Source organism: Molossus molossus, unplaced genomic scaffold (genome assembly GCF_014108415.1).
Source record: "Molossus molossus isolate mMolMol1 unplaced genomic scaffold, mMolMol1.p scaffold_m16_p_3, whole genome shotgun sequence".
NCBI lineage: Eukaryota > Metazoa > Chordata > Mammalia > Chiroptera > Molossidae > Molossus > Molossus molossus.
In genome coordinates this window covers 110,396,483-110,420,488 of record NW_023425366.1, presented here as the reverse complement: position 1 = coordinate 110,420,488, position 24,006 = coordinate 110,396,483, and the positions used below count along the sequence as shown (strand labels likewise).

General features: G+C 55.7%; 1 protein-coding gene across 6 annotated transcripts in view; it reads left to right on the top strand.

Annotated features, from left to right (window-relative positions):
• Positions 1–24,006, top strand: part of SNX29 (sorting nexin 29) — a 526,970-nt gene that overhangs the window by 467,563 nt on the left and 35,401 nt on the right. For 3 of the 6 annotated variants that reach the window (XM_036280935.1, XM_036280938.1, XM_036280933.1), the window contains exon 21: positions 11,642–11,781. In XM_036280935.1, coding sequence (XP_036136828.1) covers positions 11,642–11,781 — 140 coding nt within the window. Of the gene's footprint in view, positions 1–10,966; positions 11,006–11,145; positions 11,274–11,641; positions 11,782–12,061; positions 12,099–24,006 lie in introns of those variants that run through there. The other 3 variants (XR_004961818.1, XM_036280939.1, XM_036280942.1) reach the window with 3 other exon arrangements.

The following is a 24,006-nucleotide window of genomic DNA, read 5'->3' as shown; positions in this document are numbered from 1 at the left end:
GCCTCTGGCAGCACCCCTCCCCCACTTCCCCAGCAGGGCCCCGAGAACCCACTCTCCAGGTAGCCCAGGGTTGCCTGTCCGCACTGGCTGCTGCGCGGGGGCTTCATAGTGTGCCACTTTTCCAGGGAGCATATTTGCATTTTAACAAGGACTTCCGCAGCTTCACTGCAGGAATTTAAAACCCCAGCAAAAAGGGTTCAGCTGTGGGCTCTAGAGAGAGGCGAGGGGCCAGGGTTCAACTTCTAGACTATGTGAGCTTGGGCAAATTCCTTCACTTCTCTGTGCCTCGGTCTCCCTCACCGTCGAACGAGAGAGTAGCCGTGTGGACCTTCGAGGGGTGACATGTGCAGAGAAAATGTCCCTCAGGGAGTTTGTTCAGTCAGTAAGTACTTTTCAAGCACCTGCGCGGTGCCAGGTCCGGTCACCAGGCATCAGAGATAGACGTCGTCGTCACTGCACAGAAGGACGGTGAAGGCGTGATGACAGAGTGGGCAGGAGGTTGTGTTTGGACAGAAGGGACATTTGAGCAGAGATGAGGAGAAAGTGAGGGTCTGTGCTCACGCAGCTCCACGGGGAGGTGTTCAGGACGATGCGCAGGCCCAGAGGCATGGTGTGCTGGGCGTGGGCGGCTCACCGACAGTGAACGGGGAGCAGAGGGGAAGGATGTGGGGGTGAAAGGAGGGGAGAGCCAGAGCACGGTGGCCATGGGGCCACAGCGAGGACCTGGGGTTTGGTTCTAGACGGGCTGGGAGAGGCAGGAAATGGTGTACCCCTTGTAAGCGCTCAGTGCTGCTGCCATCACTTAGAGGTGTCTGCCCTGAACCTGGCCCTGAGCTGGTTACTGCTCCACCAATGGTCACTGGTGCCAATTCAGTGCCGACAGGAATCCCCAGTTTGGGGTGTGGTGAAGAAGGAAACTTCATTCAGTGCAGAACAACTCAGTTGAAAACGCCACGGCTGTGAGGCAGCCCTGGGGCCCGGCCCTCTGCTGGGAGACAGCTCTGCTGTGCCCTGCGTGGTGTGCTCTGCGTGGTCTGCCCTGCGTGGTCTGCCCTGCTCAGCCGTGCCAGTCGGCTCTGACCTGCGCGCTCTGGTCTGCTGAGACGTCACTGGGTCCGGGAGAGGCAGGGGAGGTGGATCTCAGAATCAGAGGGCACCTGGCTTATAGAAACACAAGTCCCCTGATTGCTGTCCTCGGACAAATGAGGGCTCCAAATCCTCGCAGTTTGATTGGTCCAAAAGGCACTTTCCTGATTGGTCAGAAGAGAGCCACTCTGGTTGGTCAGAGCTGCACGTCTCTGATTGGTTGGGGAAGGGCCCAGCCCTGCTGGTGGAAACAGGACTCCAGGTCCTCCAGATGGGGGCTCCCCGAGTGCAGTGTGTGTGGAGGCCCCTGTGTAGAAACGGCTTCTAGGCTCTGTTTTGAAAATATTTGAGCCCAGTTAGCCACCAGGAGCCCTTCTGAGCAGGTGTGTTCTTTCTGAGGCCTCACCTGCAGAAGGATGCAGCAGGCAAAACCATGGTCTGTCCTGGGGAACTTGTGCCCGGGAGAGTGAGGTGTGAACCGGTGAAGGCGGCCAGTGCACTCAGACCTGGGCAGACAGAGCGCCAGCTTCCCCGGGGTAGGGAAGCACTTGCTCCGGACACTGAAGGTTGACTGGGGGATAGGAACGTGTCTCCGGGACTGGAAGTGCCCGGGGGGGCGGGGGGAGCTCTGTGCAGGCGGGAGGATGAGGCGGGAGAGGCCAGTGGGAGCTGAGTGCTCACGGGCTTTTGGTGCCCTGTGAAGGGACCCGACGTTGATCCTGAGAGCACGGGGAGCCACGAAGGTCTCTCTGCAGCAGTGAGTATGAGCAGAGCTAGTCCCGGGAAGGCCAGGGGATGTTTCTGTGGGGTCAGGCTGGGGTCCACCTCACTCTTCACGTGGCTGCCCTCGCTCATCCCACGAGACGCAGAAGCAGGACGTGCTGGAGGCAGCATGCGTGGCAGGTGACAGCATGACCTTGGAACCTGACTGCCCTCCAGGTCCTGGCTCCGCCACTTAACAGTCAGTCACCTGGGCAAGCTGATTCTGCCTCGGTCTCCCCAGCTGTGAAATGGGGATAATTCAAGCCTCGCAAAGGGCCACAAGGGTAGACACATGAATTCTTGTGAAGTACACAGACCGCTCCCTTGTTGCGTGGTGTCTTTTCCCTCCCTGGTCTTGACCCCTAGACCTCCTGAACTCCCAGCGTGTGTGCATGGTATCTCTTCCACACCCTCTGAACTCACTTCCCAAGGCCTGGCTAATCTCCCTGGTTCAGTGCACCCACGCCATCACTGAGAGGACCCCCTCCCTCCCGGGGTCCCCTCACTGCTCCTGACTCACCTCTGGTCAGCTTCTGTTAAAGCCCACCCACCCCCAGACCAAGGCCCGAGTGCCTGCCACTTCCACTCTGGCCCTGAAAGAGGGACCACCACCCTCCACCCTCCAGGCTCGTGTGCTCTGCCACCCCTGGCCTGTGAGCTGGCACTGACTCCTTATCTAACCTCGTGAGCCCCCGCACAGTGCCTGGCACGTCCACTTCCTGTTGGAAACAGTGAGGGCGTTCTAGACCCTGATCTCTGCGAGGGCAGCGGGCGTGCTCACCTGCCCTCACGCCTTCTCATCATGGGCCCTGGTACCAGGCGGCGGCCAGGGGAACGTGGACGGTGGGCGGGATCCTCTGCGATGGTGCCTGACCGAGCACACCTGTGTGAGGGGGTGTCAGGGGACAGCTCTCAGGGCCTGGCACACAGTAGGCGTCAAACAAATGTTCGCTTAACTCAGCGGTTCTCAACCTGGGGGTCAAACGACCCTTTCACAGGGGTCACAGTAGCAAAATTACAGTTATGAAGTAGCAACAAAAATAATGTTATGGTTGGGGGTCACCACACCATGAGGACTGTATTAAAGGTCGCGGCATCAGGCAGGCTGGGAACCACTGGCTTAGATGATGGGTGAGCATGTCCCATGGACTCAGGTGTGCGGAGAGGGAGACTGTGACCTCCGTAGGACTGGGCCTGTTTCTTCCCTTTGTCTTGCCCGTGGATTGCCAAACCGTGTTTGGTAAATGGGGGCGGAGCTGAGTTGCTGGGGTAAAGTAATTAAGGGGATTTCCTTCCCTGTCCCTTCAGGAAGGACAGTAACCCTGACCTCTAAATTAGTGGGTGTGCGGAGGCTTCTCACCCAGGGCTCCTGAGAGACACGCCCGCCGTCCTCGCCCCTCTCCCACACGGCTCTGCACAAGCCTCCTTCCTCCCTTCCGCCGTGTCAGCCCCACCTGAGCTCCAGCCGGGCGCCTAGGGAAAGCCTGTCATACCACCTGTTTAAACCAGCCAGGCCCCCACGACCACCTGGAGCCCAGCCTCACCGTGAAGGTAGACGTTTCCTTCTCTAAGTTCACAGTTTCATTATTTCCTCCAGTTAACCAAGCAAAGATACTCTGTGCAGCTTTGCCAAAAACATCTCATCAAAAACTTATGAAAGGACCCTGGCCAGTGTGGCTCAGCGGTTAGAGCGTCAGCCCTCGGACCAGTGAGTTGTGGGTTTGATTCTGGTCAAGGGCACGTACCTCGGTTGCAGTTCATCTCGGCCCTGGTCGGGGTCGTGCAGGAGGCAACCAGTCGATGTGTCTGTCTCACATCAATGTTTCTCTGTCTCTTCCTCTCTCTCTCCCTCCCTCCCATTCTATCTGAACAAAAATGGAAAAATTTCCTCAGGTGAGGATTGAAAAAAAAAGGTTGTGAAAGGGCTCAGTGATGTTTGGGAACCCGCTAGAAGGGTCCATCACGCCGACTGTTCACCGTACAGTTCTGTAACACATCGTCTGTCCGCTGTGTTGTGTGTTCACCACCCAGAGTCGAGTCTCCTGCCATCACACGTCCCCCCTTCACCCTTCTGCCTCCCCACCCACCTCCCTTCTGGCTGTCACCCCACTGTCTGTCCGCAGGGCTTGGGTTTCTGCCACACGGATGGAGCGCCGGCATCACTTGTAATGAAGTGAGCGCACGGGTGTGCGGCCCTTGCGCTGGGACACGGCTCATTCCCCACATCCCAGGCTACGCGGGGCCTGCGGTCAGGTGGGCTGCCCCCACACCTCCCCGCTGACCAGCACGCAGAGAGGGGCGATCTCAGTGCCCCAGGAACAAGACAGCGCGTTAAAGCTGCAGTACCAGATCTCCTTCTCAGTCTCTGCTGAGATGCCTGTCACCCCAAGGCAGAGTCCAGATTCTTGGCGCGACCCCCAGGGCTGCCCTCAACACCCCCTACCCCCTATCCCTCTGATCCCGAATCCTCCTTCCCTCCAGCTGTGTCCCATCCAGGCTGTTCCCTGACCCCTTTCTCTCCCTCTGTCTCGAGCAGGGTTGGCTCCTGTCCCCACCATCAGTGTTTGTGTATTTGGGCCTGAGTCTCAGCTCCCTCTCTCTGACCCAGGAATGCTAACAGGTGCCTATCCGAGTGGGCTTCTGAGAATTCCATGGGAATGCGGGTATGCTCACCCGTCGCCTGGCACAGGACCTGTCGGTAAATGCCGTGCTTTTGTGGTGACTGTGGCATCACAACATCCTCCGGGAAGGCACCCGCGTGCCCGTGCAGGGGGCCCGGCCTGCCTTTGCCACGTGTGTCCATGGCTTCATCTCCCTGCTCTGTGCTGACCCGTGTGTCTTTCTTTTGCAACCCTCTGAGCTCCATGCAGTGGGTTGTCTGCTCATTGCGTTGATAGTTTCCTTTGCTGTGCAAAAACTTTTTGGTTGAATGTAGTCCCAGTTTTTTATTTTTTATTTTGTTTCCCTTGCCCATGGAGATACATCAGGAAAAATATTGCTACGAGAAATGTCTGAGATTTTACTGCCTGTGGTTTCTTCTAGGACTTTATGGTTGCGTGTCTTGCATCTAAGCCTTTAGTCCACGTTGAGTTTATGGTTGCGTGTTTCCTGCCCCGTCTTGCCCTCCTCCGATTCTGCAGGTCTCACCTTCAAAGCGCCGCCTCCCGGGCTGTGTCTGCCCTTCCCATGTTCCTCCCACACCCGCGTCCACCGTGGCAGATCACTCTGACCCCGTACCTGCTTTCTTCTCCTTCCCCTGCTAGACTCCTGGCTCCTGCAGGGCCAGCCGTGTCTCGAGCAGTGTGCGTTCACTCAGGGCACGCTGCCTTGCACGAGGGCAGGCGCAGGGCCGCCGAGGGAGCCGCGTGAATCCGCGTAACTAGCACACCTGCCTGTAACCCCGGCTCTCGGTGGTGGCGGCACCTTCTCATTCATGGCGCAGCCCAGAACAGACTGGGTGCCCGGAGGCACCCCCTCCTTTCCAGCGGCTCTGCCATCTCCACGCGTGGCCTCCACGCGCTGCTGGGGGAGGGAGGAGAGGGCAGGGGAGGGTTTCTGAGCACTGTCCGTGCTGTGGCTGTGCCTGGACGTGGCTGCTTCACGCCCACTCACGTCGCGCTGGCCAGACCTGGTCCGTGGCTCCCATCCCACTGCGGGGCTGCTGGGACTCTCGTTTCCCTCTGCGCCCAGGCTCATCAGAACTGGGCATGGGGGACCTCGCAGCTAGAGGGCCTGAGCGCCTGCTCCTGAGAGGTCAGTGCTCCAGGACTCTGGCCAGCGACAGGCCGTCAGATCGCAGGCCCGATGGGAGGGACCCGCTCTTTATTTCAGAAGCGGCCGGCCCCTCAGAGGAGGAGGGGGTCTGGGCATGCAGAACCCGGCCCACCTGGCCGCTCCCCCGAGGGACAGCTGGGGTGGGGCGGGGAGGGTCCGTGGTGAGGAGATGCCTTGTCAGAAAGAACCAAGGAAGGCAATGTCATGACCATGCAGCGGCCGGGGCCAGAGCATTTGTCCCAGAAACTGTAGCTTGACATCTTGTTCACAGCGTCCTACCGTAAAGACAGCTGTTCTTAATTTGATGGCGTCTTTATCTTCTTGAAGCTCCAAGTAAAAGGAACTTTTTTGGAGGGAAAAAAAAATTCATTAAAATAGCCCTGAAGGTTCTTTTGTAAAGAGAGGACTAGCTCTCAATGCCCTTTGTTACTCCTTCTAAACCATCCCTGACAGAAGTGTCATGGTCAGAGGGCCACACATGTGGCAGCGTGCCACCCGGAGCCTGGCAGGTCCACGAGCCGGGCTTCCCTCCGCCCCAGCACCTCTAATGCCACGTTGGTTGTAGCCCAGGAGCCCAAGCAAAAATCTCCAAACACCCCACGGCTGTCTGAGCGCTGGTGCTACCCAGTGGGGTGGCCCCTGCAGGGATGCTGCTCTCCCCCGAGCCCCGTGTGACAGAGGGGTCTCTGAAGGACCAGCCCCTGTCTTCCTGTGCTTATTACTGGTCTTCTGCTCTTCACTCCTTGCCCACAGGGATTTGGGACCAGGGAGCTGACCACAGGCCGGCCAGCCTTCTCTCCATGCTCAGGGTCTTTGTCAGCCTCCACGCCGTTCTCCCTGGTGGCCTCCCTGCTTCCCCTAAGTCTGCGCCCTACATTTATTCATTCTTGCAACAAATATTTGCGGGGCCTCCTGTGAGCTCTGAGCACGGTGTCAGGCTCTAGAGATAGAGTTGTGAGCACCACAGATGAGGCCCCGCCTTCTGGGACTTACATTGGTGTAGAGGAGGCACAGGGAAAGCCTGAGGTCCTCCCAGCAGCTAGGCGTTGGGCAGGGAGCAGAACGGGTGGCTGGGAGCGCCTGGCAGCCTCAGCTGGCATGTCCAGGAGGGGAGAGCACAGGCGCAGAGACCCAAACGGCAGGGCGCTCCAGGCCGGGGAGCAGCCCGAGAAGCCAGGAGACAGCAGGGTCAGTGCGCAGGACCCAGGAAGAACGCTGGGAGCTGAAGTGTGGAGGTGTTGGGTGGGGGCTGAGGGTGGGGACAGGCGACATGGAGCGAGGTGGGCGGGGTGTGTGAGGGCCGCTTCCTAAAGGTTCCTGTGAACACGCCAGTTCAGATGTGTCGGGACGCGAACAGGGTCTTGGGAACCAGTGAAGAATTCCAGACAGGAGGGTGTCCTGGTAGGTTTTTGAAAGACCTCTGCCTGAGGCTGCCTCAGCCTGTTTCCCCAGCAGCAGTTTTCTCAATGCTTACGAGACCCCCCCCTCCTGCGCCCCACCTCCCATCGGCTGCTTTCCATCGTCTCCAAGGAGAGGGATTGGGGCCTGCTGCCCATACATCTCCCCTCCCTGGGCCCGCTAAGCCCAGCCACGGGGACCTTCTTCCTGCCAGGCTCCTGCTGCCTAGGCTTCTGCATTTGCTGTTCCTGCCATGCCCCCCGTGCCCCGAGGGCACCGTCTGGACCCCTGACAGCACCTTCCCTCCAAGAGAAACCGAAGCAGTGTCTTCAAGGACCCACTCCTCCGAGGGAGACCCTCTGCATTTGTCATGTAGACTTCCTGAGCACTCCCTGCACCTGCAGATCACAGCACCCCCACCTGCCCCTCCTGGTGCCCACCCGTGACCGCTGTCCCCACCCACACACCCGCAGCTCTGGAGTAAAAGCATCCTGGCGGAGCACCCACGAATCGCCAGCTTCTATAGAGCCTGGCTGGCGAGACTTAGGCTGCCAGGTGCTTAGTCTAGGCTGTTGCGCCTGAGGGGGGCGCCATCCTCATCCCCGTTTTACAGATGAGAAGCCCAAGGCTCCAAGTGGTTTACCACCTGACAGAGCTGGTGAATGTTGATGCAGGTCGCTCTGCCTGCCTGAGGGAACGGCAGCTCATCTTGTAGAGCAGTCGTTTGGCAGGGCGGGTGGGCTCCTGGGTGCTTTTGTAGGGCCCCCCGGCACGCCTGCTGTGCACTGCATACCTTAGGGCTCTCAAACCCAGGCCGCGGGAGCCATGGCAGGAGCCATCCCGGGCAGGAGGGCAGTTCTGCCCATTCTTCAGGGGAGGCCAGGAATCTGAATTTTATGCAGAAATATGCTCGTTGACATGTTTTTAGGCCACACGAGCCGTTAGCAGCTTGTAGTGAAAGGCAGGACGACCTTCACCAACAAGTCAGCAGCCGACTGGTCCCCGCGGGGGCGCTGCCCTGACCCTGCCGCATTCGGCCTGCTGAAGGGCTCTGTCCTGGGAGGCTGCAGCTCCTCCAGAGATCCCAGGCACTGCGGGCACCCCCGGAAACTCAAGTGTTTGAGCCCGTATTCGGTCCAACACCCGAAAATACCATTTGTTTTGTTAGAGGTGACGATGGTTAAATGGGGACATGTTCTTGGTGAAGTATTCGGGGCTGATCTGCCACAATGAGCCTAATTTAGACGCCTCAGCAAGAAGGTGAAAATATGAAGCAAATGTGGAAAAAGGTTAAGACTTTATTAGATAAAAGGTCATGGCGATTTATTTGCTCTGCTTTTTGCTGTATTTTGACATGGTCATAATAAAAAATGCAAAAAATAAATAAAAAATGGAATGACAGTCGGGAGAAAGAATACAGCCTCCTTGGATCGTTCCGAGGTCGGCGCCCGTGGGCTCTGCCAAGTCGGGTGTGCAGCTCAAGGAAGCAGCCCCGGTGCAGCTGGCAGCCAGGCGCCGAGGTGACGATGATGTCTCCTGCGAACGCCCACCAGTAAGCCTGCGGTTTGGGCCTTCAGATTTTTCTCCTGTAAATTCGAGAACGTTCTGGAACGAGGGCTGCTCTCATTGCTCGAAGGTTGAAGACCTGGGACCCTGGGTTCTGAGCCCTCGGGCCAGGTCCTCACGCTGCCCAGCCGCAGTGTCCAGACTCAGGTGTGCGGTGAGGGTGCGGGGCAAGGAGGGCCCCGGGCACAGAGCGAGGACGAGGACGCCATGGATGCCGCTGCTGTCTCCTGGCGGCTCGGGAAAACCGCCTGGATGTCGGATTTCTGCTGCTGCCGTGTCGGACTCTTTCAGGAGCCGGCTGGGTTTCTGGGGTGCAGCTCACTGGGGGAATCCGTCCAGGGGAAGGACCTGGAGGCCTCCGGGGTGATCACCTTTCTGCCTGGCGCTCTGGCCCCGGGACTTGGGTGACAAAGCACTGATCAAGCGGAAATGGGCAGACTCGACTCCTTGGCGGATCCTCTGACTTTCCTTTGGGGTCCCCACCTTCCTGGGACCCTGTAGTCCAGCCCCACAGGTCACAGGGGTGTTCTGAGCAGCCCCTCCAAACAGGGAGAACTCTGTGCCATGTCTTCCCAGGCTGGTCTCCTTGCTTGTCTTCCCGCTCAGGGCCTCAGAGACCTCGAGGGTTCCTTGTGCAGACGGAAACCAGATGTAATTAGCTCGATTCAGCACTAACCTAAGCTGGCCTCTTAACCACCTTCCCACGCAGGGGCGTGTGACTGCTAGTAACGGGGTGAACTTGGAGACCACGGAGAAGGACCTGGCCAGGGAGCAGAGCCCGGGCCCCAGTGTGGCCGAGGACCTGCGGTTCTCCTGGCTGGTGCCTCCGCTCTGCCCGCTCAGCGCACCCACGCTGCCTGCCGGCTGCCCCTGCGTGGGACTGCGCTGGTGGAGAGGCCACGGGCCGGTCCCACTGCTCCACCCCTGGAGGGAGTCCCCGCCCAGGCAGTCGTCCAGCAGTGGCTGTGGGCCAGAGGACCTTGCCGTGACCTCGGAGTGGCCCGGGCTCCTGCTCGTCGTCCCTCCTCCCCGCTGGCGCTCAGAGGAGGGTCGCCAGGTGAAACACAGCACAGCCAGTGAGATTTTAATTTCAGGCAAACAGTGCATAATTTCTCAGTTTCAGTGTGCCCCAAATATTGCATGGGAAGGGTTTATTGTGTGGTGCACACTTGAATACTAAAATTATTGAATATTGAATTATGAAAACTGAAAAAATGACTCATTGCTTATCCAAATTCAGATCTCACTGGGCATCCTGTATTTTTATTTGCCAAATCTGACACTTCTTTTTTTTTTTTTCCTCACCCGAGGACATTTTTCCTTTTTTTTTTTTTTTTTTTGTTCAGATAGAGTGGGAGGGAGAGAGAGAGAGAAACATCGACGTGAAAGGGACACATCGAGTGGCTGCCACCTGCACGACCAACCAGGGCCAGGGACAAACTGCAACCGAGGTACATGCCCTTAGCGGGAACCGAACCCGGGTCTCTCTGGACCGCAGGCTGACGCTCTAACCGCTGAGCCAAACTGGCCAGGACCAAATCTGACACTTAAAGTTGCTCGGCCATGCTTGGTCCTGGGCACGGCCTGTGGACACCCTGTCAGAGACGAGGGCACACACTGGGCAGGCCCTCGGGTGGCTCTGCGCGCCGGCCTCGTTCAGCAGACTGTTAAGGGTCCTGCCTGGGCCGGCTCGGTGCTGGCGCTGGGGCGTGAGGCGGAGATGAGAGCCCCAGTCCCTCTGGGACCTCGTGGGCGAGCTGCCCAGCTCCTCTCTGGCCGCAGCTTCCTCGTTTGTGATTAATCAGAGCACGCTGCTTCTGTTCTCGTGAGGGTGGATGACCTCCTCCGACCGCCCTCCCTGCTGTTCCCTTATTCACCCCCTTGGCCTGCAGTCCAGGGGGCATCGCTTAGAGAAAGCCTGCCCTGCTCCCTCGCTGGCCAGGGTTTCTCTGTTAAAACCAGGGCCCCCGGTACAGATTTGAGTGAACAGGGGGTGCCACAGAATCTGTGGGGCCAAGGGCAACAGGAAAATGGGGGCCCCTTGTTCCAAAAGTATTAAGAATTTCAAGACAGGGACAGCAGCTCATGACACAGGTCCAAGTTCCGACCCTGAGTGACTGCACTGCACGGCGGATGCTTGGGAAGCCGGCCCGCCCCCAGGGCCAAGGAGATGCCCGGTGGGGTGGGGTGTGAGCAGCAGGGTCCGGACCCCTGAGCTGGGAGGGCTGGAGACCGCACCAATCTTCACCTTCTCGGGCCATGCGGTACCCCCCCCCCCAGCCCGGGGCTGCCCTGTCTCCTAGGTTTTCAAGAGAAGGTAGAATTTGTTTGTTTATTAATGAAATCTTTCTTCAATAATGGCAACTGATTTATATTTCAGAAAATTCCTGTGAAGGCAAAATGAAGCAACCTCTCTCCAGGGTGGCATTTAGTGTGATTAACAGTTAAACACTGACCTGCGTGGTCACTGGATTATCCGTGCCCCCCTCCACCCCGGCCTGTGACCCCCACCAGGGCCACAGCAGTGACTGTGTCCCCTGTTGTCACCTGTGTCCCCAGCACCACATTTGCACATGGAAGGAACTCGATAAAGAACAGCCACAGTTGCCCGGCCAGCGTGGCTCAGTGGACTGAGCGTCGTCCCCTGGACTGAGAGGTCCCAGTCAGGGCACACGCTGGGGTTGCAGGTTCGATCCCTGTTGGGGGGTGTGCAGGAGGCAGCCAATTGATGTTCTTCTCTCACATCAATGTTTCAGTCTCTCTCTCCCTTCCTCTCTCTCTCTAAAAAAAGCAATAACAATATATTTTAATAAAATAGCAGCCACAGTGGCTGAGACTCGTTTATGGGAACACACCATAGGGAGTTGGGTGGCCCCGCTGTCCACCTGACATCATGAGCACCGTCCCTGTCATTGAATGTGATCACATGTAAAGCGGAGGCACCCTTCACGTGTGCCGGTCGCTCAGGGAACGCGAGCTGCCTGGGTGGCGGGGACGGGGCGCCGCGGGGCAGGGCGGGAAGCACGCTTTGAGCGCCCTGTCTGTGTCTCCCCAGGACGCCAAGTTTGTCGAGGAGCGAAGGAAGCAGCTGCAGAGCTACCTGCGCAGCGTCATGAACAAAGTCATCCAGGCGGTCCCCGAGTTCGCCACCAGCCCCCGGAAGGAGACCCTCGTTCAGCTGATGCCCTTCTTTGTGTGAGTACATTCGCAGACGTGCTCCGCCCGAACATCCGTCCTCTTTTCCGAGGCTGGGCAGGGGTGTGCGTCTGGGTCCTGGGCACCCTGGCCCCAGGTGTATCCCCGGAGCGGGGGAGGCGCCGCCAGGGGACGTGGCCACAGCGCCCTGGGGCTCCTAGGGGCTCCCGAAGAGTCTGCAGTGAGCCTTGTGGATCGTAGGTTTGCACGTAAATGCAGGGCTGTGTGGTTTCATACGCTCACACGTTGTGACAACAGGAAAGATTCATTTTCTCTGCAGCTCACAGGTGGTCCAGAGCTAAAATGCTCTCTGCATCTTCAGCTTGGGGAGCGAACGCAAAGAAACATTCTCGGATGCCCACTGGTACCGATTTAAAGGATTTTCATGATAATATCACTTACCTATTAATACACAAGAAACTAGGCATGAGTTCGTTGTTCGTGTATCTCCTTATGACAGTGAAACAGGTAAAGACGCTGGCGTGTTATGCGCTGGCAACGTGGCTGTGATCAAAGTGGGCAGCACCCCGTGCGCAGCGGGGGCCTGTGTGCGCCCTTGCCACGCCCACGTCTGCCTGCCCACTCCCAGCCTCCCCGTGTTTCTCAGGTCCCGTGGCCTGGAAACGCCTGTTGGCACAGCCCCTCGAAGTGGGTGGCCATCACTTGGTGTCACCATCTGGTCACCCTGAGTCCACTGGGCCCTGGTAAGTCTCCTGTCAGCCTGAGACATTTATATCCCTGAACCTGGAGCTGAGATGAGGCCATGCGCGGTTTCCACAGCCTTTAGGTGTGGTGGAATATAACTGTGATTTCTAAAATGTCGTCGTCATCATCATCATGGAAACGCAAGATGGAAACAGTAGCAGGCCTGTGGTCCCCCCGAAATGGGATTGGGATTCGTCGTTTGAGAAACACTGGTCTGAGTCTGACTGGTTGGGGTACGATGGTGGGGGGGGTGTCTGGTTCATTATAACAGGGATGCTGCCGCGTAACACTGGGCTCATTTCTGCTTCTGAATGTGGGGGTGCTGCTTTGGCATCACACTTCCTAACCGTTCCAGGTCGACCTTCCAACCAGACCGTGTGGGCAGCCCTGTCCCCCTGACCTGCGTAGGGCCTTGGGCACGCTGGTTGCTGATGTTTTTCTAGTTGCTTTAAGGCTTCTGTGCGAAGGTGTGATTGCATTGCGCTGCCTGTGACCGGAGACGCCCCGTGCTTCCCCGTAGAGCGCGCCGCTTGTCAGTGCCGCCGGGGCCTGAGGGGAGCCTGATCCTTGAGTGGTCCTCAGCCTTCCTGATGCCGCGACCTTTCACACAGCTCCTCATGTGGTGGTGGCCCCAGCCATTAAATTATTTTCATTGCTACTTCATAACTGTAATTTTGCTACTGTTATGTCTTAGGCGACCCCTGTGAAAGGGTCATTCCACCCTAAAGGGGTCGCGACCCACAGGTTGAGAACGCGGCTTTGGAGGCGGCCCTGGCCCACGGTGTGTATTGGGAAGAATCACTCAGAGTCCTAAGTTACAGAGTTGGTCCTAAGGTTCTGATGCTGAGAACGGAGAAAGCCCTGCCCCACACGGGCCTTCCTGCCGGGCCCCGACATCTCCGGTGGAGCGGTTAGCGAACCTGAGCCCGTGGACCTGCGAACGTGCTAGCGAGGGCGTCTGTGCCGTGCGGTCTCAGCTGCGCCGGTGGCCATTGGTCAGAGCTGGGAGAGGAACCTCTGTGCCTGATTAGCGGAGAACATAAGGTTCAATTTCATGGGCTTAAAAAACACAGAGGATTTCCGTCAGAGATGGCGGCAAATGACACAGTATTGACACCAGATTTCTGACTGCACTCGGTCTGGACCCCAGGCGACTCAAACAGCGTCCCCTGTTGGCGCTCCTCGGGGGCCAGACTCAGCTGCCCGCCCCACCTCCCTCCGTGTGAGCCAGATGAGGTGGCGGGAGTGTCAGACTGTTCGTGGGGGAGTGCGGAGGAGCCGGTGAGCCACCACCTGAGCGTGTCCAGTCTGTGTGCTCCGGGAAGACGGCGAGACTGGCATCTCAGCTCCAGAGCGCACCCTAAGAGATTCCCAATTAAAAAACGAAACAAAACAAAAAAACCAACTCTTGGCTAAGGAAATAAACCTGGAAAAGCATATTTTAAAAAATAAATCTTAACAGATTTCCTTGGCTCTCTTACGTGGTGACTCAGGACCCTAAAGTTCAGCCTGAGCTACGGGACACACGGTCCTGTCTGCTCGGCGGGCTGCCCTCCCGCCTCCCCTCCGGTGGGCATGAGCTCAGCGTCTGCCCTGCGGGATCTCCCCGAGAGCCTGTGAGGTGGGCACCGCGTCTCCGTTTTATTAGGTGGAACCTTGACCACGTTGTCAATAAAAGGGCCGTTTCATACGTTTCAGCTAGTACTGGCGAGGAAAGGGGGGTCTGGGAGGTCCCCGGGCTGGGCACCCACCAGCACTGGGAGCCTGGGCTGTGCGGGGCCATCGCCCATGTTTTGGGACATGGGTGACAAGCTCACCACCTGTGGATGGAGCCTGACCCTCTGCCTGTTTTATTTGACCAGTCTGGTGGGGTTCTGTTAATTTGTTTTTCTTTTTTTTTTTTTTTTTTTTTTTTATATTATTATTATTTTTTTAATCCTCACCCGAGGATATTTTTCCATTTTTTTGTACAGATAGAGTGGGAGGGAGAGAGAGGAAGGGAGAGAGAGAGAGAGAGAAACATCGACGTGAAGGGACACATCGAGTGGCTGCCACCCGCACGACCAACCAGGGCCGGGGACAAACTGCAACCGAAGTACGTGCCCTTAGCGGGAACCGAACCCGGGTCTCTCCGGACCGCAGGCCGACACTCTAACCGCTGAGCCAAACTGGCCAGGGCTAATTTGTTTTTCTTAACTGAGGTAGTACCAACATCAAAAAATTAGAAGGTGTTAGATTTTTAAAAATCAGACATCGAGCTTCTCTTGAAAATGAGGATTGGTCACACCTTGTTATGGAGTGAATGTTTGTGCCCCCACCTGGCCCCCCAACTTGGCCGCAGCTATAGCCTCACAGTGCTGGCATGTCCCCACAGAGCTCCCCGCCCCCCACCTTGTCTCTTGGACACTGAGCTGAGCCTTCCTTGCTATTTCTGGTCGGTATTTGGCTACTTTTCTCATATATTCAAGTGGCATCGCTCACTCATGTGGCCTGCAGTCCCGTCTCTGACCGGCAGCTCAGACAGCCTCTCCCTACAGGGTTTGGACGAGGGGACCAGACACTGCATTTTTCCCACGATGCATCGGCTCTCCCTTGTGCTCCCATGTATGTTCCGTGAGCTCGTCCTCTGCCGAACCTCAGAACGGTGGTCCCTTTCCCGTTTCGGCGGGAGAGAAAAGAGGGCAGGGGAATAAAATCCTGTGGGGTTTTTGGTGCTTTGTTGTTTGTTTCCCATAAAGATTCCTTAAAGGTTTCAGGCTTGTGCAGCCCGGAGTCCAGTGTTAGGTGGGACCTGCTTTTGCATGCTCTTTTCCAGTTCATTTTCCTGTTTACTCCATCAGTACTTCACTGCGTTCTGCAAGGGGCACCGTGACTTCCAAGTATTCTGCCATCCATACAGATCTGAGAGGTGGATCAGCAGCTTGAATTTTCTCTCCGAATCTCTCTGCCTTCCTTGCTAACTCCAGCAGCAGTCTGTGTTACCAAGTAGGACAGTAGGAAGTGGGCTATTTCTTTTCCATTTTGAACTCTGTGTGTCAGTCTGGCATGTGGGGACCAGCGTCTGCCCATCAGAGTGGCGAGTAGATAGATGGCAGCCCCTGACACCCCCTTTTGGGAGCGCCATGTTCTTTGCATTGCCTGGCATTTCAGAGCAAGGTGTACACTGAGCCGTGCAGATGTCAGCAGACACCGAGGGGACTGTCAGGGATGCTTTAGAAAGTACGGTAATGAAGGGAGGCTTGGGCTCCAAGAATTTACTCTGCAGAGCTGGACCGCAAATCAGTGAGGGCTTAAGAGATTTGCTGTGTTGTCATTCAGCATGTTAATAAAATGGGGCTTTTTTCCCAGAGTAATTTATCCTTGGGAAATGTATCATATCCTGCTGTTCCTGGAGGGGAGAGAAAGAGCGACAAGGGTGGACGCTAGAGTGATGTAGGTCACTGCACAGATCCCCACCTGGGTTCCCCGCAGAAGACTCGGTGTTCCCCACCCCCACCCGCTGCCGCATTCCACTCTTCAAGTTGTTGGATATGATCTTGGGGAAACATGAGCTGTGTGTCCTCCCAGGGAGCAGGGGTTCTGCGTGGGGATGGAAAGCTTCAACTCAGGCACCACCAGAGGTCACCTGAACCCCCCCCCCCCCCGCTTCCCAAGTTCTCTGTGAGGAGCCTGACCAGCCCAGACCTTCCAGGCTTGTCTGCCGCGTGGCCAGATGCCAGCAAGGAGACCCTCAGAACATGCGGCTGCACCGCAGACTGCTTGGGTGTGGGCAGCGTCTTAACGTGACATACAAAAAATATATAAATACCAACATCCAATCAGAACGCTGTACACCTGAAACCAATATAATGTTTTATGTCAATTATACCTCGATTTAAAAAATAAACAACCTGTTTTTTTTTTTCCTGGTGGTAACATTATGGGTTTTCTTCTTGCTTGTTTTCATTAAAATTTTTTTCCCATAATATGCACTACTTTTTAATTAAGAAAAGATAATTAAAGTTATTTTTATTTTTAAAAAGGGAGAAAAACAGCCTGTATCTCATATACCTTGAAGTGGCAATAATTACTTAATATTACATTGAATTGAAAGGCATAGGAAATAAAAAGTTGGGTACATAAATGTGAGTGACTTTCGGTAAGTATCCCCCAGCGTGGCACCTTTCCAACCTGTCCCCTTACGTGTCCTGGTGGCCTGCTCCGCTGCTTCACATCAGCCACCGGCCCTCGGAGGCAGACGAGTCTGAGACCCCTGGTAGCCAAATGGGAAGTGCGGGGACTCAGGTCAGCGGCCGTCCTCAGCTCCACCGCTGAGGAGGCTGTGATCGTGGGCAAGGACTCGCCTGAGTCCGAACTTCCTTCCTTATGAAATGAGAGGTGCCACCATCCCGGTCTGTGGGGGCAGCTGTGTAACGTGACACTCTGGGAGTCAGCCTTTCTCCCCCTCCCTCCCGGGCTGGTTTCTCCAGTCCGGGTGAAGTGACCCAGGGCCAGCCTCGGGGAAACTGGGCGTGGCAGCCTCCCCTCCACGGTGCCGGTTCTGTCCCGCAGGAAAGCCCGGTTCCTCCTTCCCCAGGAGGTCCGTCCACGGATCCCCTCCCCTGGGGCACCGAGGACATGTAGAGGCTGTGGAGGGATGCAGCGAGAGTTCAGTCCCCAGGGAGCTGGCTCTGCAGATCTGCAGGGCTCCCGCCTAAGGGATCGCAGTGAATTACTATTTTTGAAAGTGTTGAGGGTGACAGCTGTTCTCTGTAATATTCAGATCATCTCTCTGTCCCCTCGGCAGCCCACCAGTCACAGAGATTATGTTCCATTTCTGCCCTTTCTTTCCATTTGGTGGTCGCTTCCAGAGAGAGGAGGGAGAAGGGGGAGGAAGAGGGTGATGGGCCCAGCTGATACACTTTCCAGGAGTGGGGTGGTCTGGAGTCTCTCCGGGACAACAGCTCTGCTGAGTAGCATATGGAAAGTCCCCTCCAAGGGGTCTGTATTCAGGCAACATCTCTCTCGTCCAGCCACTGTTTATTGAGCACCTACTAAGTATTCAGCAAATACTGGGGGTATAGCAGAGAACAAAATAGAAAAACCCTAAGAATCCTCTGCCTTTACAGAGTAGGGGAGGTGGAAAATGGACAAGTAAACATATACTATTTGGCAATGGAAATGAATTTGAAGAAAGTTAATGTAGAGCTAGAGACTAGAGAATCACACAGGGTGTTTCCCATAAAATGGTCAGGAAAGGCCTCTCTGAGGGAAGCTCCTGTGACTTTCTCAAGGAAGGGTGTTCAGACGCGGGGAATAGTAAGTGCAAAGGCCCTGAGGCAGGAACAAACTGAGTGTCAGATGATGCCAGTGTGGCCAGAACAGAGAGCGGGGCAGTGAGACCGAGGAGGTCACCAGGGCCATACCAACGGGGGAGATTTACTCTGAGGGCTGGGAAGCCACCCAGAAGTTTGGAACTGAGGTGAGTGTGTGACGTGACCTGGCTTATGTTTTCAAAATCCCACTGTGGATATGGGGTAGAGAATGGAATTGGAGGGGGCAGGTCACGAGGCGTTTTTCGGGTCCTGGCAGGAGGAGTTGGTGACTTGGCCAAGGTAACGAGAAGGCCAGTGTGATGAGCAATTGCTCGAGGACTGATGGTCAGGTCTGAGAGAATGGAACTTGGATGACATGCCCAGCCTCCTGCCAGACCAGGCAGAGATACCGCGCCCAAGCTGCTCAGTATAGGCACACTTAGTATTCACATCAACATGTATCAAGCACCTACGCTTTATAGTCCCCGGGACTAGCAGGAACCCAGCACTCAGCAGCCAACATATGTATAGGTCATGATATTACAAGGCAGCATGTCTTTCATTTATTTAATAGGAATTTGCAGTGTGCCTCGTTCTGTGTCAGACTGCCCTGCCACTCACTAGCGGGGTGGCCTGGAGCCAGTCACGTAAGCTCTCCTGGGCCCCGGGTCGTCATCTGTGTGATGGGGCTATCAATAGCATCCACCTGGTAGAGTGGCCACGAGGGTTACATGCGCACACACGTCAAGCTCTTAGAGCAGCGCCTTTCACAGTGAGCTCTGTGTGTGCACCTATTTTTACCAGCAGAAAGGGAGCACGGGGGAAGGAGAGTCTGGGGAGCAGACGTTTTGGAGGAAGTGATAAACTGATGGTATTAAAAAATAACCTGAAGCACTACTGAAAGATATAAGGTGAAATTAACGTCACACGCCCCTCCACGGTGCATCGTGCCCCCACCCCCACCCTGTGATCACTGCCGGGTTCCTTATGTAACTGCAGAAATTGTCAATACTTATGTAAGCCAAAGCCACTCTCTACAGTGTTCTGTAGTTTGCCTTTTGAATTTAATAAGCTGGCTCATTCTTTTTGAAAACTACATAGTATCCACTGCAATGGCTGTTTTGTCACTTATTTCACCATTGCTCTATTTGAGCATTTGAGACATTTTCAGATTTATTTTTCCCTCTAACAGGGTTGCCAGAAATATTTCAGTAGATACACATTTTGGCAGGTAGGTCTGTAGGATTGGTTCTTAGGAGTTATTCTGGCTTGGATGGCATGTGCATTTTAAAGTCTTTCAGATACACAAACGTTTGCCAATTTGATGTGCAGAATTTGCATAGGCATAGAAGGGAGAAGTACTCTTTCCAGATGTGCAGAGCAGCTGCCAAGTTCAAGGAGCCAAGCCATCTACTGTGGACAGCGCACAGGACGCTTGCCCTGTGGTCCAGATGTTCTGGAAAGCAAGTCTGGGACCCGAGGGAGTTTCCTTCTGGGTCTCCCAGGAGGGAAGCCCTTGCAAGACTTTGAGATCAGGGCTGTGCTTTGGGGGATCATGCTGACAGCATAGGGAGGGTGGAGTGGGGACGGGAGCTGGGTAGGGTGCTTTCGTAGTAGCCCAGAGAAACGGGGCTAGTGCTAAATTTCTGAGGCTGGATGTCTAGGTGAATGATAGTCAGGGGGATGAGAGGGAACTGGTTTGGGAGCAGGGTAGGTGATAATAAAGTGTTGGGACTCTGAGATCCTGAGGGCAGGTTGGGGGCCCAGCAAGAGAGAGATGTGAGGGGCTCCTAGGATTGCATACTCTGAGCTCAGCATCAGGTCAGCAAACATGTTTCCAGAGCTCAGAAAAATCTGTCAAGGAATCCTGGGGAAGGATTATAGCTCTCCTGTGAAAATTAATTCAAGTGCAGGCATCAACGTTCATGGTTGGAAGGAATCCACACGGAGCAGGGGGAAGCAGGTTCAGGTCAGGGAAGGTCAGCATTGCCCTGCACCAGGACAGAGCTCCTGGGACAGAAATGGCCCCAGCTCAGTCAGTTTTGCTCTTTCAGCTGATGCCGTTACAAGTGTGTGCTCATGGCCCTGTCTGCTGCAAACAGTGAGTCATTCCTGCAAATAGAATAAATACTAATACGTTTGTGTGCATGGTATACTTGATGTGAGTGGCAGTCCAAAAAATATCAAGTTTTGGAAGCACATTAAGTTACGATATTAGCGATTTCCATGAGTGATTCTGCGGTGCCTGCCTTTGCAGGAGACCCGGGTGCATTGTTATTCAAACCGCGCCCGACAGTGTTGGCTGGTGTTTGCCAGCGTTTGAATATTTACTCCAGGCTATGCTTCTTTGTAAATACTACCAAACCAAATATTTCTTATTTATTAAGCAAATCATTTTAGATTTCCACAATAATGAATAAATAGTATGAAGAATGTCGGGAATATTTTAAGACTAAGTTATGATTTGGGGAATTCTCCAGAGCTCGAAAGGAATTCTGACTTCTTGCTCTCAGATCCCAGAGTCATCTCTTTCAGGAATTTGGGAATTGTACCCACTCCTTGGGGTACAGTGTCCTGGTACAGACTTGGGGCTGGTAATCACAGCAGTGGGGAAGTGTGCCTAGGGAAGTAGGGGCACAGGAAGAGGTGACCGCCCAGGATGGGAGCTGGGGACAGGGCGGCTGCGCCCGCGCAGCAGAGGGAGCCCAGGGAGGAGACTTGGAGGAAGCTGGGTCAGGTTGGGAGGGGAGGGTGTTTCCCAGAGAAGCCTCCTGCAGAATTAGCAGCTAGTCCCAGAGCGGCAAGAATAGCAAGCTGTCCTCCTTCTTCGTGCCAAGTTGGCTGGGGCCCACGGAGCAGGTGGCACAGCACAACTGTCCCCCTCGTGGCGGGCAGAGCACTGCGAACAAGCCATCCAGGGCTGCAGAGGGGAGCCGCGCCTTGGCAGCCCCGCCCGCCTGTCCCGCCTCCCAGTGGGAAGGGGTTCGGCTCCATGGTCCTGCTTAGAAATGCCAGGGCCTCTGCCAGGCAGGCCTCTCTGTGGGAACTGGCCCTGGACGGGCGGCTGTCTGAGGTGCGTGGGGGGCAGTTTGTTCTGTGTGGAGCGCTGTGCACAGCTCTGCCTGGAAATGCACGTCAGTGACTGTCCGGGGAGCTGCAGCCCCTCGGGGTCCTGGGGTAACTTAGATCAGAGAGAGGCCTTTCGGCTCCTAGTCTTCACCCCTTTCTCCTGTGTTGGTGCAAAGCACTGCCGCCTCACTCCCTGCCCGGGGTCCATGAACAGGCTGTAGACTTTCCCCATTGCAGCTGTTCCACTATTTTGTAGCTCCCACCTTGTATCCCACCGTTAATCAGGTCCGTTATGTGGGGGAGGAAGCAGCTCACCCTCAGGACTGACACCCCAAACTGGGACAGACTTGCCCCAGAGAGAGGCCGCTCCTGATTTGCTTCTGTGATCTTTCAGCATCTTGCTTATTGAAGCTTGGCACCTGCCCAGCATCTAGGATCAATAGAGCAAACAACCCAAATCTACCCATCAGCTGGGGACCGTGACAGACTCAGGTGCCTGCAGGAAAGAGGCAGGTCATTTGAGTGGATAAAGCCTAAGGGTGTGACAATAGGGAGGGGTGGGGAGTGAAGCTCACAGACCCGGCGGTCAGCCCCGGCTCACCCAGGCGATTATTGCTGTGTGGGGCCGCAGGCTGACAGGTCTTCAAATATTTCAAGAGATGGCAGAAACCCATAACTAGATATAAAATCTGACTTTTAAATTAGTTGGAAACTAATTCACGAGCCAAACAAAATTTCTGTGGGCCACATATGGCCTGTTGGGTATTAAAAGTCTTTTCGGGTAAAAAGGGACTGCATTAGATCTGCCTAACATGTGAAGAACTGCAGGGTGGAAGGAGGTAGTGACCCCTCAGTCCCCGGGGACAGTGGTGACGAGATATTGATCAGGGCGACTCTGATACCAGGGCCTCAAGACAGAGCATCCCCGCATTCTGGCTGAGGTCCTCTTGACAGCCTGAGCCTGCCAAGCAATGCGCCCAGTGAGGCAATCCCCGGGCCGTAGGTCCCGGCTTCAGATCCAAGTACCTCCCTCACCCCGCCCGCTCCCAGTGTGGAAGGTCCTGTGTTCCCAGAGGGCCCCTCGACCAGCCATGTGTTTGACTCTTCCGGGCAAAGTGCCTGCCTCGGTATCTTCTGTGTTCAGCTGTTTTTGTCTCGGTTTTTGTGTGGCCATGGGCAGTGCTTGTGTCCTGTTAAAAAGACCGCCTGTAATTACCTAGTCCCAGCAGCTCACCAGGGAACGTGGGTTCTCGGAGGGCAGTGGCCTCTCTTCCAAGGAACTGATCACAGGTTGTTTGGGTTGAAAAGGAAGTCTGGTAGCTCACCTGTTAAGTTCAAGGCACAGATTCTGTTCACAGGCACAGTTCACCCGACAGGGTGTGTGCACAGCGGCTGTTGGACCATTTATTCTGATGGTGGTGGTGGTCCTGCTCTCTCTCTCTCCTGCCCCAGGCCCCACTGGGTTTCCTGTGCCTGGGACCCACGTTCTCAGCTGGGGCAGTGCTGCCTCACTCCCCTGCCCCGGGACGGTGGCAATGAACCGAGGTGTTGTGGTTGTCACCCTGGGGTGAGGGGCATGCTGCTGGAACCCAGTGGGCAGAGTGGAGGGATGCTGCTGAGCAGCCTGCCAAGCAGGACAGACAGCCTCACCACAGAACCAGCGGCCCAAGGCCGGCCGTGCCGAGGTGGAGGAACCCCAGTCCAGCCCAGAAGCGGGTCTGTCATTGGACCCTGGTTAAACAGCGGCCAATGCCCGTGGCCCCATGGCCAAGAAAGAGCTCGAGAAGACACCAGATATGAGGCGAGGGGCTGTTCTCGCATTCAGTTTTCACATGTACCTTTGAGTTTGGTGTCATTGCCCGGCAGTGAAGTGACCTGGCCATGGTCCCGCAGCTGAGGCGTGGGGGAGGGGTGTGCGCTGAGTCTGAGTCTGTAGTTGGGCAGCCGCTGGTCTTTGTCCCCGCGAGGTCAGAATGAAGCACTGGTAGAGCTCTCCGAGATACCTGCATGTTTGACTGTTCCCAAGCTCTGGGCTCACTGGCGGGTCCTCCATGGCCCCAGGACGGGAAGCCTATGCTCTGTCACACCCCTCTCTTCCTCGGGGTCTCTGGTGTGGGCCGTGGCCTGCGCTCACCCCTTCTCTGCTGTGGCCTCCCAGCGCAGACACCTGTTACTCAGCCTCAGTGGGTGCTGTCCAAGGTCCTACCCAGCTCTCTCTCGGGGTCACTCCTGAAGTAAATGTGGTACAGAAAAGCCTGGGAAGTGGGGCTGTAGAGGCCTCAGAAATGAGGAGTTTGGCCCAGTAGAGAGGTTGTCTGAGACCTGTGCTCAGCACCCACATCCCACCCTGCGCTTCTAACAGGTTTGCTCGTGAGCCACAGCCCCTCCTTGTGCATGAATCGAGTGTGCCCAGGACAGTGTAAATGCACCAGAAAAGAGAGCCAGAGTCCTGGGAACACTCCTTTGAATGCACAGGCTGCAGGCTCAGCCCGCATCACTCAGAAGATAAAGCAGGTCACGGCTGCTTGGTAAGAGCAGGATTTCTTGTTGCTATTTTTCTTTTTCACACATGAGAATGCGCTGTGACAGAGTTATGGATGTTTTCTGCACTAGCTTGTTTGGGGAGGCAGGTTGAGCAATTAGTAATGCAACGGAAATAAGCTGTTTTGTTGGGGTTGGGATATGGCTTGTTCCCTGACTTTCGCATGACAGGTGCAGACAGAATGGCATTGTCCACAGCGGCTGCAGCAGCGCGGGACCCGCTTGCACTTGAGGCCATGCCTCTTGTTAGCGTGGTGGGCTTGGATTACCCCCTTGAACGACTTTGTGCCTCGATTTCCCCATCTGTAGAATGGGACACATAGCAGTTCCTACCTCAGGAGGCAGATTCAAAGGCCGCAGTGATAACAATTGTTTCTGTTATTGGCAGGAGTGTACACAGCTCATTCCTGGGCCCCTTAGAACCAGGAGACCTTGGAGTTACAGGATTTCCACAGCAGGCACACTCACTGAGGTACTTAGGAGGCAGTATACATTTCTCCATGACTCTCCCCACTAGGGTCGCTCCTTTTCTTTCCAAAGATAGTCAAGTTGATCGGGGAGACTGGAGCTCTCTGGTCTTGTTAGCGTCAAGATGGCATCCCTTTGGCCAAGCCCT